This window comes from Tiliqua scincoides, chromosome 3 (genome assembly GCF_035046505.1).
Source record: "Tiliqua scincoides isolate rTilSci1 chromosome 3, rTilSci1.hap2, whole genome shotgun sequence".
Classification (NCBI taxonomy): domain Eukaryota; kingdom Metazoa; phylum Chordata; class Lepidosauria; order Squamata; family Scincidae; genus Tiliqua; species Tiliqua scincoides.
In genome coordinates, this window is record NC_089823.1 from 180,170,048 (window position 1) to 180,186,375 (window position 16,328).

The 16,328-nt window shown below is 43.0% G+C and overlaps 1 protein-coding gene across 4 annotated transcripts in view; it reads right to left on the minus strand.

The window, feature by feature from the left end:
- The window catches only part of TRUB1 (TruB pseudouridine synthase family member 1), a 43,125-nt gene that overhangs the window by 10,754 nt on the left and 16,043 nt on the right, over positions 1–16,328 (minus strand). For all 4 annotated transcript variants that reach the window (XM_066621041.1, XM_066621038.1, XM_066621042.1 and 1 more), the window contains one exon: positions 6,366–6,447. In XM_066621041.1, the coding sequence (XP_066477138.1) occupies positions 6,366–6,447 (82 nt within the window). The remainder of the gene's footprint in view (positions 1–6,365; positions 6,448–16,328) is intronic.

The window sequence follows — 16,328 nt, forward strand, 5'->3', positions numbered from 1 at the left end:
GGTAGGATCTGGACTCAGCAGTGTCTTCAAGATCTCCTTACCATTTTCCCAGGATGATTCTAAGAAAATATATGAAGTTGCCTTATACAGAGCCAGACCATTGGTCCATCTGGATCAGTATTGCCTGCGCTAACTGAAAGCTCCTCTTCAGGGTTTCAGACCATCTCTCCCAATGCTATAAGTACTTAGAGATGCTACATGGATTGAACTGGAATCTTCTAAATGCAATGAAGATGCTCTTCCACTGTTATGCCTCTTCTGCTAAACAAAGAGAACTCTTAAAACATGGGGCCCTTTTTAATCCAAAAGATCATTATTGTTTAATGAATGTTGAATTGCTTCTGTTCCTAGAGAGAGAGAGCGCTCCCATTTCTCAATGCTCTAAGAACCACTCACACAAGGCAATTTCCTATGAGTGGTCATATCCATGTAGGAATTTCCTCTTGACAAAACAGCTTATCTGAACAAAAAAACTTCAGTGTTTTGTTTTTAAAGAGAGAGCATACGAAACTGCCTTCTGTAAAAACAAAACCCAAACCACCTCGGCACCCATTTCTTACCCAAACTAAGACTTTGTGATGTACAAAGATGTTCTGAGCCTTGCTGCTGTTCTTTAAAATATGCCGAAGTTATTTTTAACTTTTTAAAAAACAAACTCATTCATCACTCCGTGAGGAAACTGTACAAAGATGGAGGTCATCGTGTGCACCAAGAGGAATTGTGCTGTATGCACCAGCATTCATAACTCAGTCTTCAGAAGCAAGCTAAAATGGTAACAAAAGTGAGCTGAGACATTGAACTAAAAAAGAAAGAAAGAAACCAGGAGAAAAGTATCATCCACAGAGACCTCCTTTATTAAGAGTAAAGTAAAAAGATAATTTTTTCAAACTCACTCCTTTCCTGGTTATTATAAATATAGAGAACTGTATAGGAGTTGCTAGGATACCAACTATCTACAGCACTCTTCTCTAAGTTGCAAAGAATTGAATGGGAGTAGTAGCAGGTTTTTCTCCCAATCAGCAGCCCCTTCTTTTTCAGAAGCACGTGGGAGACGCATCTCTGCATATGACCAAAAGCAAAGGCAGGAAACAAAAGAAGCTCAAGAAGCCTAGCAAGCATTGTAAACTATTCAGTGTATCCTTTTCCAATCCTGAGTTAAGTTTATTTAGTAGTTTGTCTGAATGTTAAATAACTTTTAGGGGCGAGAGAAGAAGGACCCCAGGAAAAGGGTTTGCTTACAAGGAGGACTAGGAATTGTGAACTTTTGCTTTCTGAACCCCATAATTAGTAAGTAGCATTGACCTACTAGCTGTGCACAATGAAGAAAAATTTAACAGACCATTCTAAGAACATAAGAACAATCCTTCTAGATCAGGGGTGTCCAAACTTTTTGGCAGGAGGGCCACATCATCTCTCTGACACTGTGTTGAGGGCCAGGGGAAAAAAAGAATTAATTTATGTTGAGGTCTGAACCCAGGAAATCACTCAGGTCCTGTGCACAGGAGGGAATGTAACAAACGCTATGGTGAATAGTCTGTTTGTAGCAAGTAACAGGTAGCAGCTGTTCCTGATTGCTGACTCTGTGCAGCTGATTGTGGGTGTGCCTGCAACAAGGCTGCAGACAAACACTCAACGGTGAGTGAGGGTGAGCTGGGGAATAGGAATCAGGTTGCCATATATGTGTGTCCCTGTATGATTGACCAGTGTTGCTGTAAATATCCTTGTATATAATATATCTTGGTGATAGAACCTAACTCTCATGTCAAGTGCTTCTTTGCCTTCTGAGAGACTGCCTTGGACATCAGCCTCGAGTTTCTGTTGTGCTGCCATTTATTTTTTGCTCTGCTGGAGACTCCTACACACACCCTATCCTAACCTCCCTCAACAGGTTATGGGCCCAGGCTGTTGATGTTTCCAAGGTCGTTCCTGTTTTCGTTTGCTGCCTGGAAGCGTGGGTCTTATCTGCTGTTGCTGTAAGACAGAATGCAGGCTGCTGGCACTGAGATGGCTTCGACAGGCTTTCCTATTGTAAAGCTCCATGAGACGAATTACCTCACCTAGGCTACCCATGTGGAAATGTTCCTACGTAAGGAGGGGCTATGGACTGTGGTGGAGAATCCCCCACCCAACCGGACGCTGCTGAAAGGAGGTTGGTGGAATGTGCGCTGGCTACCATTGTGTTATGTGTGGGAGAGAGTCAGATTGTGCATGTTTGTGGAATTACCTCTGCAGCTGTGTGTTGGGAGACCTTGAGGCAGATTAATGTGCAAACAACTGTGGCCTCAAAGATTGCTCTCACACGGCAGTTGTATCGTGCTCGGATGCGGGCAGGAGCCAGTGTTACAGAGCACATGCTCTACATGAAGAACTTGTTCCTGAGGTTACAGGAGCAAGATATGGTTTTTCCAGAGGTGCAGAAAGCCTATATTGTGTTGTCCTCTCTGGCTCAGACCTTTGACCATTTGGTCACTGCTTTGGAATGTTTACCAGAGGCTCAATTGACTCTTGCTTACATCACTGGCCGGCTGCAGCAGGAGCAAGAGCAACGTCTGGAAAACAGCTCCAGAGGAAGGACTATGTCTGCCCCTGTTTCCGCAGGTGCAACCTGCGGTATGGATGTGTCCTCCCCTATGCCTGCACTTTGTCAGGAAGTGTTTTTCCTGTAGTGTGGAGGATCATTTACAAAGGGCCTGCCCTGTGAGGAGGGGCTCCAGGAAGCCTCGAAGGCAAGGGCCAACTAGCAGACGTAGACCAGATATTTCTCTGGTACATGCAACTGAAAAGGAGTCAACCTCCATTGTATGGATATTGGACAGTGGTGCTACTGAGCATGTAGTAAATTCTAAGTGTTTTTTCCATTTTAGGATCACCTGATAGGTCTTACATGGTATTGACAGATGGACCGTCCTCTCCTGTGGAAGGATGTGGGGTGGTTCGCTTGCCAGAACTGTGTGAACCTTTGGAGGGGGTCCTATATGCTCCGAATTTACAGCACAGTTTGCTCAGTATATCAGCGTTGTGCAAAAAGGGCTATCATGTTGTTTTTGCTGGGAAGCGTTGCACAGTGTCCAAACAAGGGAAGAAATGCATGATGGGGATTGAAAAAGATGGCCTGTTTGTTGTCCAGCCTAGGGCTGAGGCACATGTTACACATGCTATCCACCCTAAGCATCATGGTTGCATTCATGTCTTGCATAGGTCCTTAGGACATCCAAGTTTAAAGGCTGTTTTGCAAACAGTAAAGCATTCAAAGGGCTTGAATTTAACCCCTTGTAAAGAGTTCCTGGATTGTGCTGTTTGTAAAAAGGTTAATATAACAGCAGCTTCAGTTGCAAATAGGAGTGAGCGGGTAGCTAGTAAACCCCTAGAGCTTGTTGATTCAGATCTAATAGGACCCATGGGTAAATCCATTGGTGGTGCCAGGTTCCTACTTCTTGTGCTTGACAGGTATTCAAAATGTATGTTCTGTTTTCCACTAAAGTCTAAGACACAGGTGTTTTCTACATTTAAAAGATGGGCGGCTTATGCAGAACGCAGGTTTGGCCACAAGCTAATTAGTCTGCAAACAGATCGTGGCACTGAATATTTAAACGAACCTTTTATGACTTGGCTAGAGAGGAAAGGGGTACACCATCATTTGTCAAATCCTAACTGTCCTCAGGAGAATGGTGTTGCGGAAAGATATGGCAGAACGTTGCAGACCAAGATACGCGCTCTTCTAACAGCCAACTTCCTTATGGCTATTGGGCAGAGGCTGCAAAATGTGCCTGCTATGTCTTTAATCGCACCTACTCCTCTATAGTTGGAATGACTCCCTATCAAATGTTACATGGGGAACCTCCCTCTTTAAAACATTTAATACCCATTTGGTACATGTGGGGAAGTACTGGTGCAGAGAAGACGCAGAAAGTGAGCTCCCAGAGCTCAGCCTGTTACCCTGCTAGATTATGAACCTGGAAGTAAGGGGTATAGGTTAATGACCAAGTCAGGCAAGTTAATAATATCCAGGTCTGTGAAATTTTATAACCCCAAGTGGACTTCAGTTGAACAAACTCCCTCTGTGTTTATACCTCTCGCATCTGGGATTGATGAAAGTGAAAATGATTCTCAATCACCTAGAGGGGTGTCACCTAGACAACAGGTACAACAGAGTAGGAGAGAAGAGGGACTACGTGAACCCAAAATTGAAAGTAGGCAGGAAACGGGAAATAACTACACAAGGTCCTGTTTCACCTGTCTTAAAAAACCCCTGATCGTTATGTGCCTGAGTCAATTTCAATGTGTCAAACTGTAGGGCCGGAGCCCCAGGATTACTCCCATGTTAAGAAGCTCCCTAAATGTACATAGAAGCCATGTACTTTTTTAATTTACATGGAACTTATATGAATGAATGAAGGTCTTGCAATAGCTCAAGGCCTTTAAAAGGCCTTGCACAAAGCAAGGCCGGCCTTTCCTTTGCTGCTGCTGCTGCATCACAGATGTGAAGCAGCAGGTAGTGATGGAAGCCCTCATTCCACAGCTCAAGCGAGAGGTTGAACAGTTGGCTGTTATGCTGAGAGCAGTTGCATCAGGCCAGCGTGGGCTCCAGCAAGTCTCCAGAGGGCCAGAGACTCATTGGAGACTGGAGGCTTCCTGAGGGCTGCAAGTGGCCCCAGGGCCGGTGTTTGGGCACTCCTGTTCTAGATCAGTCCACCATCTCATTTCCCAGCGATGCCACCCAGGTGCCTTTGGGAAGCCCACAAGGCATACCTCTCTCCTGCCATGGATTCCCTACAATTCAGCAGTGTACTGTTTTGAAGAATGTAGCATGTAACATCTACCCATCGTGACTAGTTGCCAATAACAAACCTATCTAAGTACATGTGGGCAAGTGAGAAAACACCACCATTGGCTAGTTCAGATGAGTATTTACACTGTGGTTTAAACCAGCAGTTCCCAAACTGTGGGTCCATGACTCACCAGTGGGTCACGACCCAATTTTTGATGGTTTGCAAAACTGACAGGGTAGATTAGGCTATGTGCATCAAGTGTTAAACTGCAACTTAAGGGGAACACTTCTGCCCAATCACCATTATAGCCACAGAGGCTTGTGCTGCTGGTAAAGTGAAACTCTTTTTTAGAATTACAGCCTTGCTTGTTCTGTCTTCTCGATTGTCCTCTGAGCATGAGATGAGAATGAAAGCATCCCCTTCACTTTTGGCTAATCATAATTTCAGATTCATGTGCATCAAAACTGTGATTTTACAGCACTCTGAAGGCACAGAGAGGCCTGTAGAGGGAGTCTCAGGTTCCCCTGACCCTCTGGAGAGCCACAGCAACCCCTAGGTAAGTTTTAAAAAACACTACTCCCCCGGCAGCAGCCTGATTGTGGCTGTCATCACTGTCACCCTGCCCTTATGGGGGCAGCAACATAGTTTCCCAGGCTGGGGTGTCACAGCACCCTAGTTTAGGAACCTCTGAACTCTTGCCAGGCTAGTTCATGATAAATCTAAATCATGCTTTTGTCATGCTTGAACAGGGTATTATAACTGATGTTGGAGCAGGCTAACAGGACAAGAAGCCTCCCTTCAATTATGAATATCTCTTCACAAGCAGACATATTTATTCACTTACAGCTTGAACTTTACTACACTTATATTACCCTCCTCCCCAGCCCATTTTTTCCCCACTAACTATGTGCTTCCCTGTGAACCAAATGAGAAAACGTTTTCCATGTTCTGTTTGCACAAAGTCATCCACTGACAGTGGAATACAAGCTCGGAAGAGCAACATTAACACTCGACTGGTAGTCTGCGTTTGACCCGTAAATACTGAACAACGTCAAAGACATGAAGTACAAGATTTTTGAGGTCCCTCAGATGCATTGATTCACCACTCACAATCTTTATGTCCTCACAGAGAAATTATTTCTCCAAACCCATAGGTGCATTTCAACTATTGCACCTACAAATAAACTACTGAAAAAAACATGAGGTTTTGGAAGTGTGAATCTACCTCACAACCTTGAACACGCATGAGTCAATGCCAGCCATTATTCATTGGTGCTACATGGGAGGCGAAAGAGTACAGATGGAACCACCAACTAGGGTCAAATGCTCTCCAAGTACTTTGCAGATAATTGGTTTGTGCTTCACAATAATATTAGCTTCTGAAAAGCAGGGAAGTCAATTATCAAGCTCAGGATTTGGGGGCTCAAATGATCTTCCACAAGTTTCATTTTTCAGACAGCACAGTTCTAGAATGGAAATGGGGATTTTGTGGCCAAGGTGGTATTGCATACAGCTGCAGTATATCAGCTAAACTAAATTATTTCAAAAATGAGCTCTGGAGTTAGATAAAACATATGGGATGCGATTGTTCTTTACCATAAGGTTTTTCTTCTGTTACTTTCCCAGTAGAATCAAATGTGTCTGTTGCGTTCCCCAGCTCCCCGATGGCTGTGTATTTCTATGAGGAAAAAAAATAATTAGTATATAGTAGAGAAAGAACTGAAAGGGTTAATGAAAAAAATATTGGCAATATCTTGAAGGAATGCACTTCCTCCAAGTCAGACAGGCAATTCAGAGAAAGGAAACATCTATAAATGGGCCTCTAGTACTATGTGCACAAGTCCTCTTTCTGATTTAGGGCACTCATAAAAAAGCAGAAGTATACTAATTGGCTGTTATAAAAACGGTAAGTCATTGTCACAAAAGGATGTTAATGGTAGAATATTTCAGTGAAATAAAAAGAATAGATTGAACACAGGAGTGCACTCCATCAGCTTTAGCAAGCCTGTCAGCAAGAAGAATTGCACAGCACTATAAAATCAGATTACAACAAAGAAAGAAAGAGATGGAGATGACTCCAGTCCATGCTGTAAACACTGTCACCTTTGGGGAGAGAAAAGGAAACGTGACATGCAACAGTACAGACAAGGAAAAGTGGAAGAATGTTATCTCTAAATTGATACTGAAGCACAGAGATCCAGTCAAACTGAGCACTGCTCGCAACATTGCTTTTTTAACCCTTTGACACATGTAGGGTCAGAACCGCAAAAAAGGATTCACAGCAGATACATGTAGGTGCCAAATGAGAAGAGAGTGCTGTATGCAAGAACTTGTTGCTTAATGCACTTGTTGTTGGCAACCTTCAGTCTCGAAAGACTATGGTATCGCGCTCTAATGCACTTAGTACTCTTATATTATCCTACAGAAAGGATAAATTCTTCTGATGTGTTCCAAGCCTCCACCTCAGTTCAGGGAAGGAGACCTGAAATAAACTGTACACTGAACACCTACACTGTACACCAGGCACAAGGGGATTGGACAAGTTTCTGGAGGAAAAATCCATTATGGGTTACAAGCCATGATGCATATGTGCAATCTCCTGATTTTAGAAAGGGGTTATGACAGAATGCCAGATGCAAGGGAGGGCACCAGGATGCAGGTCTCTTGTTATCTGGTGTGCTCCCTGGGGCATTTGGTGGGCTGCTGTGAGATACAGGAAGCTGGACTAGATGGGCCTATGGCCTGATCCCGTGGGGCTGTTCTTATGTTCTTATGCCCATTTCTGGGTTCCTCAAGGAAAGGTGCCTCAAGTGTTCCTTAAGGAAAGAGTGAGACAACAGTATGTTCTTGGGGGTAGACACTACCAACAGAGAAGGTACAAGTGGAGCTGTTTATCCACAGTTTTTATATCTTCGGATCTGGTTCACTGTGGGTCCACCAGATCCTCATTGAGCCAGACGTGGTGTTACCAAAAGGGCTGTTTTGTTTAGGGGAATCATTACACTGCCCTTATTGGAACCTTAGGGTCATAGGCTGGATAACAAGACGGTGTAATGCAGAGAAATTCCCTTTTGCTTAAAGAAGAGACTGAGAGAAAGATAACTTTTAATAAAAGATTATAGTTTTATTACAAAAGCACAAAGGTAAACATAATGCACATAGAGAAATTATAAGTCTATGTTTCTTGGTCCTAATACTTGAATCTAGTGTACCTAGCTTTCATGGTGGTTGCATATAAAGAGTATTTGGTGCATCCGAGGAAATTAGAAAAAGGAACGGTTGTAGGGAAGAATTTTAGGGGTCCCTGATCTGCCAACTGCAGCTGCTAACTAAAGATGGGGAGAAAAAAAGGGGGGAAGAAGGCAAAGAGTTTCAGGCGCAAGATAGTTACCTGTCCTGTAGAGCAGTTGGGGTGGGGAGACTCCTGTGAAGAGGACCCTCTGACACAACACAGATGAGTTGGTCCTTGGAGAGACAGAGAGCATGTGGGAGGAAGCCCTCACTTAAAAGGGGTTTGCAGACAGTGCTGAGCTGGATGGTAGCTTGATTACTACCACACAGCAGGGTGCTTGGAGTGTGTAAAACATTGAAAGGATCAGGATGTCAGTTATCAGCAAAATTCAATGGGGTCTATGGCTAGCTTAAACAATACAATGAATCAGCAACACAAGAAGGCAGTTCAAGTTTGCATACAGTACTTAAACAGTGATTGGGTTAGGAGACACTTTTGCATACAGTTCTTAAACAGTGATTGGGTTAAAACAATACAAATGAATACAGTAACGTAGGAGACACTTAAACAATGATTTAAGATGCCAGACCTTCCTCCCATAATGTGTGACCATGGGGAGGTGGTGGTTGTGTAACCATGAGCTTGTGACTTGACCAGAGTTCTGGAAATGTGGCCTGTGTGAGAAGTTTAGCCTGCATGATATTTTAGTCCATAGTAACATAACTAGATATAGAGAGAAAATCACAACTAAAAAGGAAAAAGGGAATTTTCACGTAACAGTGGCCCAATCTGAACCCTCCAAAGGCAACTGGAGCTCTGCTCCAGTCATCTCCAGAGGGTTTTCTGAAACCTGCAAAGGCCATGCATGTCTTCTTGCTGTTTCTGCAGGCTTCAGAAAGGCAAAAAAACCCTGCTACTTCCAGTTTCTGGAGGGAAATCGGAACTGACTTTTTATGCCTTATAAGTACACTCCAGTCACTTCCAGAGGACTTTCTGAAGCCTGTAGAGGCTGTGGGCAGACACACGGCTCATAGGCCTTTCTGAGGCCAGCAGAGGCCATGTGTGTCCACCCACAGCCTCAAAAGGTTTTGGAAAGCCCTCCGGAAGTGACCAGACACACTTATAAGGCATAAAAACATCACTTCCAATTTCCCTCTGGAAACCACAAGTAGTGGGGTGGGTTTTTTTGCCATTTCAGTCATTCTGAAGTCTGCACAAGCTGCAGGAAGACACACTCAGCCTCTGTGGGCTTCAGAAAGCTCTCCAGAGACAACCAGAGCACAGCTCTGGTTGCCTTTGGAGGGTTTAAAGGGTTCAAAACAACGGATATAGGCTGCACACCTAACCACACTTTCCTGAGAGTAAGCCCCCTGAACAAAATAGAACTTACTTCTGAGTAGACCTGGTTAGGATTGTGCCCATAGTTACCCACAGTTTTTGGTATGGGGGGGGAGTTTGAGAACGGATCCCTCATTGATACCAAGGCCCCATCTGTATTTTTAAAAAGAGAGAAAATGGAATGCTCATTCCTACATCTCCTCCCAGCCTCACACTATCACAAAATAAGTTCAGGTACTATGAGGACACTGTTTTAGTGACATCCCAATGGCTTGCTGGTTTACTTGCCCAATGTACTTCACATTAGTTGCGGTATCCTACAGGGCAGAACAAAACTTATGGGCTTGCATTACAAGGAGTGGAATATCTTTTCAGTCCATTTCACAATCATAGATGATAATGGGCAGAAAGCCAGGCATACCACTTACTCGTATATAAGTGATGACACTATGAGAAGCACTATGAAGAGAAAGCACTATGAAAAACCATACTTTTCCCCCTTGAATTTCTAATTGGTATCAATTTCAGTGGGAAGGCAGACACATTCCCGAACCCCTAAATTATCTCTTTAAAAGCTTTTCAAGGCCGCAAGAGAACAACTTTTGCAAGAGAGCAATCATGAAACTCTGCAATGCATTGTAACAAGCCATGAGGGTAACTGTCTCGCAAACCTCCTAAAGGGGATGGCTTGGCACAAAGTTTGGTTGCCACATTGATCCAAGACAATGTGATGATGACCTGACAAGAGGCCTTTTTGCACTACAGGGCTATTGATCAAACTAAAGTATTACAGAAGTGTTCCGATGCATTGTTTGGGATCCTGCTTGCTTTACACACGATCTTGGTTCTTGTGCAAAGGAGCAGGAGGTGGAATTTGTAGAAGTCACACTGAGAATAGCTACATTAACAAGCCCTTAAAAACTCTGTATGTCAGGCGACTTGAAAAAATAATGTTCATTTACAGGAGGAGAATTTAAATAGGAAAGAGCAGTAGCTAAATATGAGAGTAAGGTGTGTGAGAAAAAGTGAAAAAGCTAGGAAAGAGCTATGGCAGACACTGTAAAGAGCAAGGGATACTTGATAAAGGTCCTAACTGGTATAGGGGTACACAGACCCTATCATCAAGGTACTGCAATCATAGAAGTAGCCAAGCTGGAAATACAAAGATCAATATCAAAACTGCTAATGCAATCCATAGATGAACACATTTAAAATCCACAATTAATATCAAGCTTTTTGGTCATTATCATCAATGCTAAGAAAGTTTCACATGGGCATCTTTTGGGGTCTACATAGTCCACCTCCTCTAGCTATAGAAGCTAGTGCTGTGTAGCTAAGATAGTGTTGGTCTTGAACTGGGGTTGTGTCACCCAGGCCTGCTCCCAGCTACACACGTCAACTCGGGAGCAAGAGTCTCCTGGGGAGTGGGGAGCAGAGAGAGTACTTCCTGGACACAACCCCCAGGCAGGAGGTCTCCTTGGGAGTAGGAGGCTGCTCACATAGCCAGAAGGGGTGAAGCCCTCAGGGCTGGCTGCTGGGTTCATAAGGAGCCCAGTAGCCAGTGAGAGAGGTCGCTCCTCCCTGGGCTTCTTCCTAGGGATGGGAGCTGGGGGAAGGTTTGCAAGCCCCACACTCTTGCAAGGCCTGTCTCTGGCTTGGGAGAGGCTCTCAGAGCCCCTTTGGAGAATGGAGTATCCTACTCATCTGGGACGACCTGCCCCAGGCAGGACGTAAGGTTTCCTACCCCAGGACCTGTGAAGTGGACCAGACGTGAATTTCTGTAAATGGCAGGGCACTGGCTCCTGTGACCTAACAGGCCAGATGAGTGTAAAGAACTTAATGTGAATAAACCGTTGGTGCAGACCCCTTTTTATGACTCTGCAAGTTCTTATTGGACAGAGTGAGTCCAGGAATCTCCAACTCTCCCTAGCAGTAATTCCTCTCTCTGAGCCCATCAAGCAGGGGTACGCAAGGGAGGTGAGAGCGTGAAAGAGCTAGATTCAAATCCATAATCATTTGTGAAGCTCCTTGTGGTTCAAAATCGGTCACACACTCAGCCTAATGTGCCTTCCAGGGTTATGCAGATTAGGGGATAACCGCAAAATATAATCAACAATGTATTTTAATTATAAACCAAGATCTCAGTCACAAGCAAGATAAGAAAAATCACCAAGTCTAATTGCACAAGCAACTCGCACAGTTCTAAAGGGCAGCAGTATTTTTTAGGGATGACGATAAGACAGTGAGCTATCCAAGAGCTGCATCTCACCATTGCACGTTGTCTCAGACAACACTCTTTGATTATGAAGTGCTGTTGCTTGGCACAGCCAAGTATGTTGGAGCAGTCCCAATTAACTAGCAGCGTATCAAACTCATAAGCCAAGCTGAAGACAATACTCAATACACTATTCCAGCAGAGCTATAACTTCTCATTTCTAGACACATTCAAGGTCCGACGCACTATGTTTTATTTCAGACATTTGTATTCCATTGAATGGCAATAAAGAACATAAGAAAGCAAAATCATACAGCAAAGGTATTAAGCACAAAGTCAATAATTACTTTTTAAAAATCCTCCAAAATCAAGTCAGTCATAGTAATCAGCAGCAACTACCTTCTGAAAAAGCGGGACCCAAGAATGCTCATTGGAAAGGGGAAATGTTAGCTGCCAAGAGAAAAGTGAGCAAAGACAGGGCTGGGCAGGCTTCATAAGAACATAAGAGGAGCCTTGCTGGAACAGGGCAAGGGCCCAACTAGTCCAGCTTCCTGTATCCCACAGTGGCCCACCAGATGTCACAGGGAGTAGTCAAGACAACAGAACATCTGTATCCTGCTGCAACTTCCTTGCATCTGGCATTCAGAGATTGGCTATGGAACTTTCCTCCATAAATCTGTCCAATCCCTTTTAAAGGGATCTAATCCAGGTGCCATACATCACTTCCCTGGAAAGCATGTCCCAGCATATTGCTGCCTGACAGAAGGGTTCCACCATTCTTCTGATGGCAGGGTAAACCATAGTCCTTACTCAGATATGTAGATCTCAACACTTGGGCAGATGTTCAAAAGATTATTCATTCACACATGGCAGGACACAGGCTATATCACTTTAGGATTATTTAAAACTGCCCCCCATAGTTCTTTGTTATTACATAATAAGTGCGTCATTTTATGTATCAATACAACAACATTCAAACTCTTACTCAAGACTCCTACAAAGTCCAACATTGTAAAAACTACTTGTCAGAATGAGTTCCCCGCCCAACACAAAAATGATAGAGAAGAATACACAAGGGATAAATTTATAATACATAATTATGTAATACAATCTAGTCTTAGTTATATCCAATGATTTTTTTAAAAACCCTATCGAATTCAGAATCCTCAAATTCAGTGTTATTCAATCTGTGAGTTGCAACCCCAATGGAGTCACAAAGCCTCATTTAGGGGATCATGGTAACCTTTCAAAGCCTGTGCAAGAGAGGGCTTAGATCCAATCCAATAATTGTACTGCCTTATCAAAATCGAGTTCTTGATTCATAGTTCTGCACAGTCATGTCTTGCTGTCTTGCACTTCAGCTCCTAAGGCCGGCCCTGCTCAGCTTGATACCTCATAGAGTTGTGATGAAGACACAAGAGGTAGAGGGAAACAGGGCAGGTGGAGGCAGGCGGATTGGATCCCAAGAGGAGGGCAGGATTGTCGGTGGGTTCCCAGTCTCTTTATCCCTTTATTTTTTTGGAGGTTGTAGCATGAAAAAGATTAAGACCACAGCTCTAACCATTCAAACTCAAAGGCAAAATCTGGAGGCCAAGGATAGGTTACAGATGACAGAGCAAATTTAATGTTAACACGATATCTTAATACTGAGAAATGTTACATCTCTCCTAAAATAATTTTTCTCCAGAGAGAAAAAGCTGACTTTGTATTAACAAGGTGCTAATTTTTTTTAATTACCAGATGCTGTAATTGCTTTGTCACTCTCGAAGAACTATTGTATCTTTACCCTACAAGCAGTCAGAGTGTTTGACCGTCTGCATCTACCTCTGTTGGAGACTGGAGTAGCACACAGGGTGATCACACTTTCAACAAGAAAGAGAAAACTATGGTAGATAGTTCGTTAAATTTTTGCCAAGTAACCAAGCTCCAATTCTCACTTCGCCTTATCTCCGGGTCAATCAGAGGGCAGAGCCTTCCAACTCTGAACAGTTTCCTTTCTCAGCTCAGCTCAGGCAGGCACCTCCTTAGTTGCTATAGTTACTTTCCAGGGACATTCCAGCCAAAGTTCACCTTTTATTCTCCTTCCTTCTGCTGCAGCCTGGTTCTGCTTGGCAAATGATTGCAAAGCAGGTCCGTTTTTGGAAACACCAGGATGGGACCCTCCTTCCCAGGATACAATTCAGTACACCATTACTTAAGAATAACACCCATGGAAAGCAGTGGGTCTACTTCTGAGTAAAAAGGGTTGCAAATATCTCATCTCTGCGCTGTGAATTGAATTGCACACTCTCAGTTATGTGTTATGGGTTGTATGTTGTATGTAGAGCTTCTGGCTTAACACACCAGACACCTTAAAGGTGGATTTGATTCATGGTTCTTCTCATGTCCACCTTAAAGATGAATTTGATATAGCAATGATTTGCTATAGGAAAGCCATTTTCATCCATGTCTCTTTAGAAACTCTTGGAACTTTTCAGTTAGGAATCTCCATAGAAATTACATAGAGGGGAAGGCAGAAGAAAGGTTGTGGTTCACCAGTGAACTGATGGCCAGCTGCTGGCAAGCAACCTACTGCCTACTGGTATTTTTTGCAGAGAACATTGGTCTAAGTTAGGGGTGCCCAAACCCTGACCCAGGGGCCATATGCGGCCCTCAGGAACCCAAATCCAGCCAATGAGGAACCCCCAATCTCTAATGAACCTCTGGTCCGACAGAGACTTGCTGGAGCCCACACTGGCCTGATGCAACTGCTGTCAGTACAGGGGTGACTATTCAACCTCTTGCATGAACTGCAGGCTGAGGACTCCCTCCCTTGCTTGCTGTTTCATGTCTGTGAAGCAGCAGTGTCAGTGAAGGAAAGGCTGGCCTTGCTTTGTGCAAGGCCTTGACCTACTGTGAGATCTTCATTCATTCATATAAGTTCCATCTCCAATATATTCATTTATGTAAATTTATTCAAATTTTAAATGTAAATTAATTCTTTTTTCCTGGCCACACATCATCCACACAGAGATGATGTGGCCCTCCTGCCAAAAAGTTTGGACACCCCTGGTCTAAGTGAACCAGCAAGGAACTTTTTACTTTTGCTTGAAGTGCACATTTAGGATTCCTTAACAGAGTTTAATTAGACCTCAGTTGTTAAGAGATCCTAAGTGCATATCCTTGCGCTGTAAATTGAAGAACATCTGTGAGCAATGGCAGTTCTTCAAATATTGTCAGCCTACATCTGCTCTAGAAGATCTCAACCATTCTGAGCCATTCCTCTCAAATTCAATTCCCCATTCCAGCTTGGTCCCCTACAGTCAGTTGTACTTTTAGGAAGATAACAAAGTGATCCCAGTTTGCTTTATCCCATCTCTTCTGCACTGGTAAAGTAAGTGAATCTTTTTACTCGGAACCTATAACTTTCTATGAGATAAATTGATTTTTTCCTTTAACAAGTGGTGGCATTTTTCTTGGCAAGTTCAAATGCCTGTATTTCATTTGATAATTGCAACAACCGATACTTTGTATGTATGAATGAGGCAGACACCACAGAACACCTTTCATTTTAACTGATGTCTTGTTATACACTATCAGAAAGCAGAATCTGGCCTTCTTTATGGGAAGATCATTTAACCCTTCTCCATCAGTAGGAGAAAAGAGATCATTAAGTATAATAAAGGCAAGTTCAGCTTTACAAACAACTAAACAAGTCACTCTAGTAAAGTATCCCTAAATCTTTATTTGCTTAGCAAAGCTAGACTGCAGACTAATTTGAATATATTCATGAAAACCCCAATCCAATTTACAATTGTTTATCATCATTTGCAATAATTACTTGCACACTGCAGGTGTTTAATGGGTTCCAGGAAGGACCACTCTGCCCAAGCAACTGTAAAACTGTCTATTGCTAAAATTTACATCTTTGCCATCAATTAATAGTTCCATTAGAACTAACAGCATATTGGGCTAAGTGTGCTTTGCTAAAGTGCATACTGCTAAATGTGTGGTGCATTAACAAGAATGTGACAAGCTGCACAGTGCTACTTTGGTCATAATTTCCAAAACTACTATGTAAAAATTGTTTCTCAGATTAAAAAAGGCATGGAACACATTTTCCCCCACTAATTCTAGTTCATTATATGAAAAAAACAAAGTTGCTGTGGAAGGAGACAATCTCAATTAACGAACACATATTTAGCTACATGTTTCCTGGAGAACTTTCAGGAGCCTGCAAGCTTATTAGAATCTCAACATTTGCAAGGTTGTGTTGGGTTTCATGTTCTCATGGTTCTAGATACAAAATCCAAAGTATGATCGACTAAACACAAGGCAATAAACAAACACAACTGCAATTCATTATATGTTTTCGTTGTTTATAAGCTTTCATATATCAAGGCTTTGGAGGCACTAAATCAAGTAGCATCCAAGCCTTTGGCACATTAGCATACCATTGTTAGAAGCTCCTTCTGGTCACTGAAGAGCTGCACTTATGCAATGATGGACATTCATGGCATGAAATGCAAAAAGGCACTCATGGGAAATTCCTACTTTTATGTAAGTTGAGCTCTACACCACCAATTTTAACATCTTACATGAAATGGCTCTTTGACCTTAAGACTGATTCTAGCTTTTTCGTACTTGGTATTGATCTGCATAGCCTAAAAGGAAGGAAGACAGAGGTGTACAGCCAGAAGAAACTTATAACACCCAATACTAAAGAAATGAGGCTTGGTCTGACAGTTTTATTACCGCATTTTAGGATGTTGTAAGCCACCTCAAGGGCCTCTTC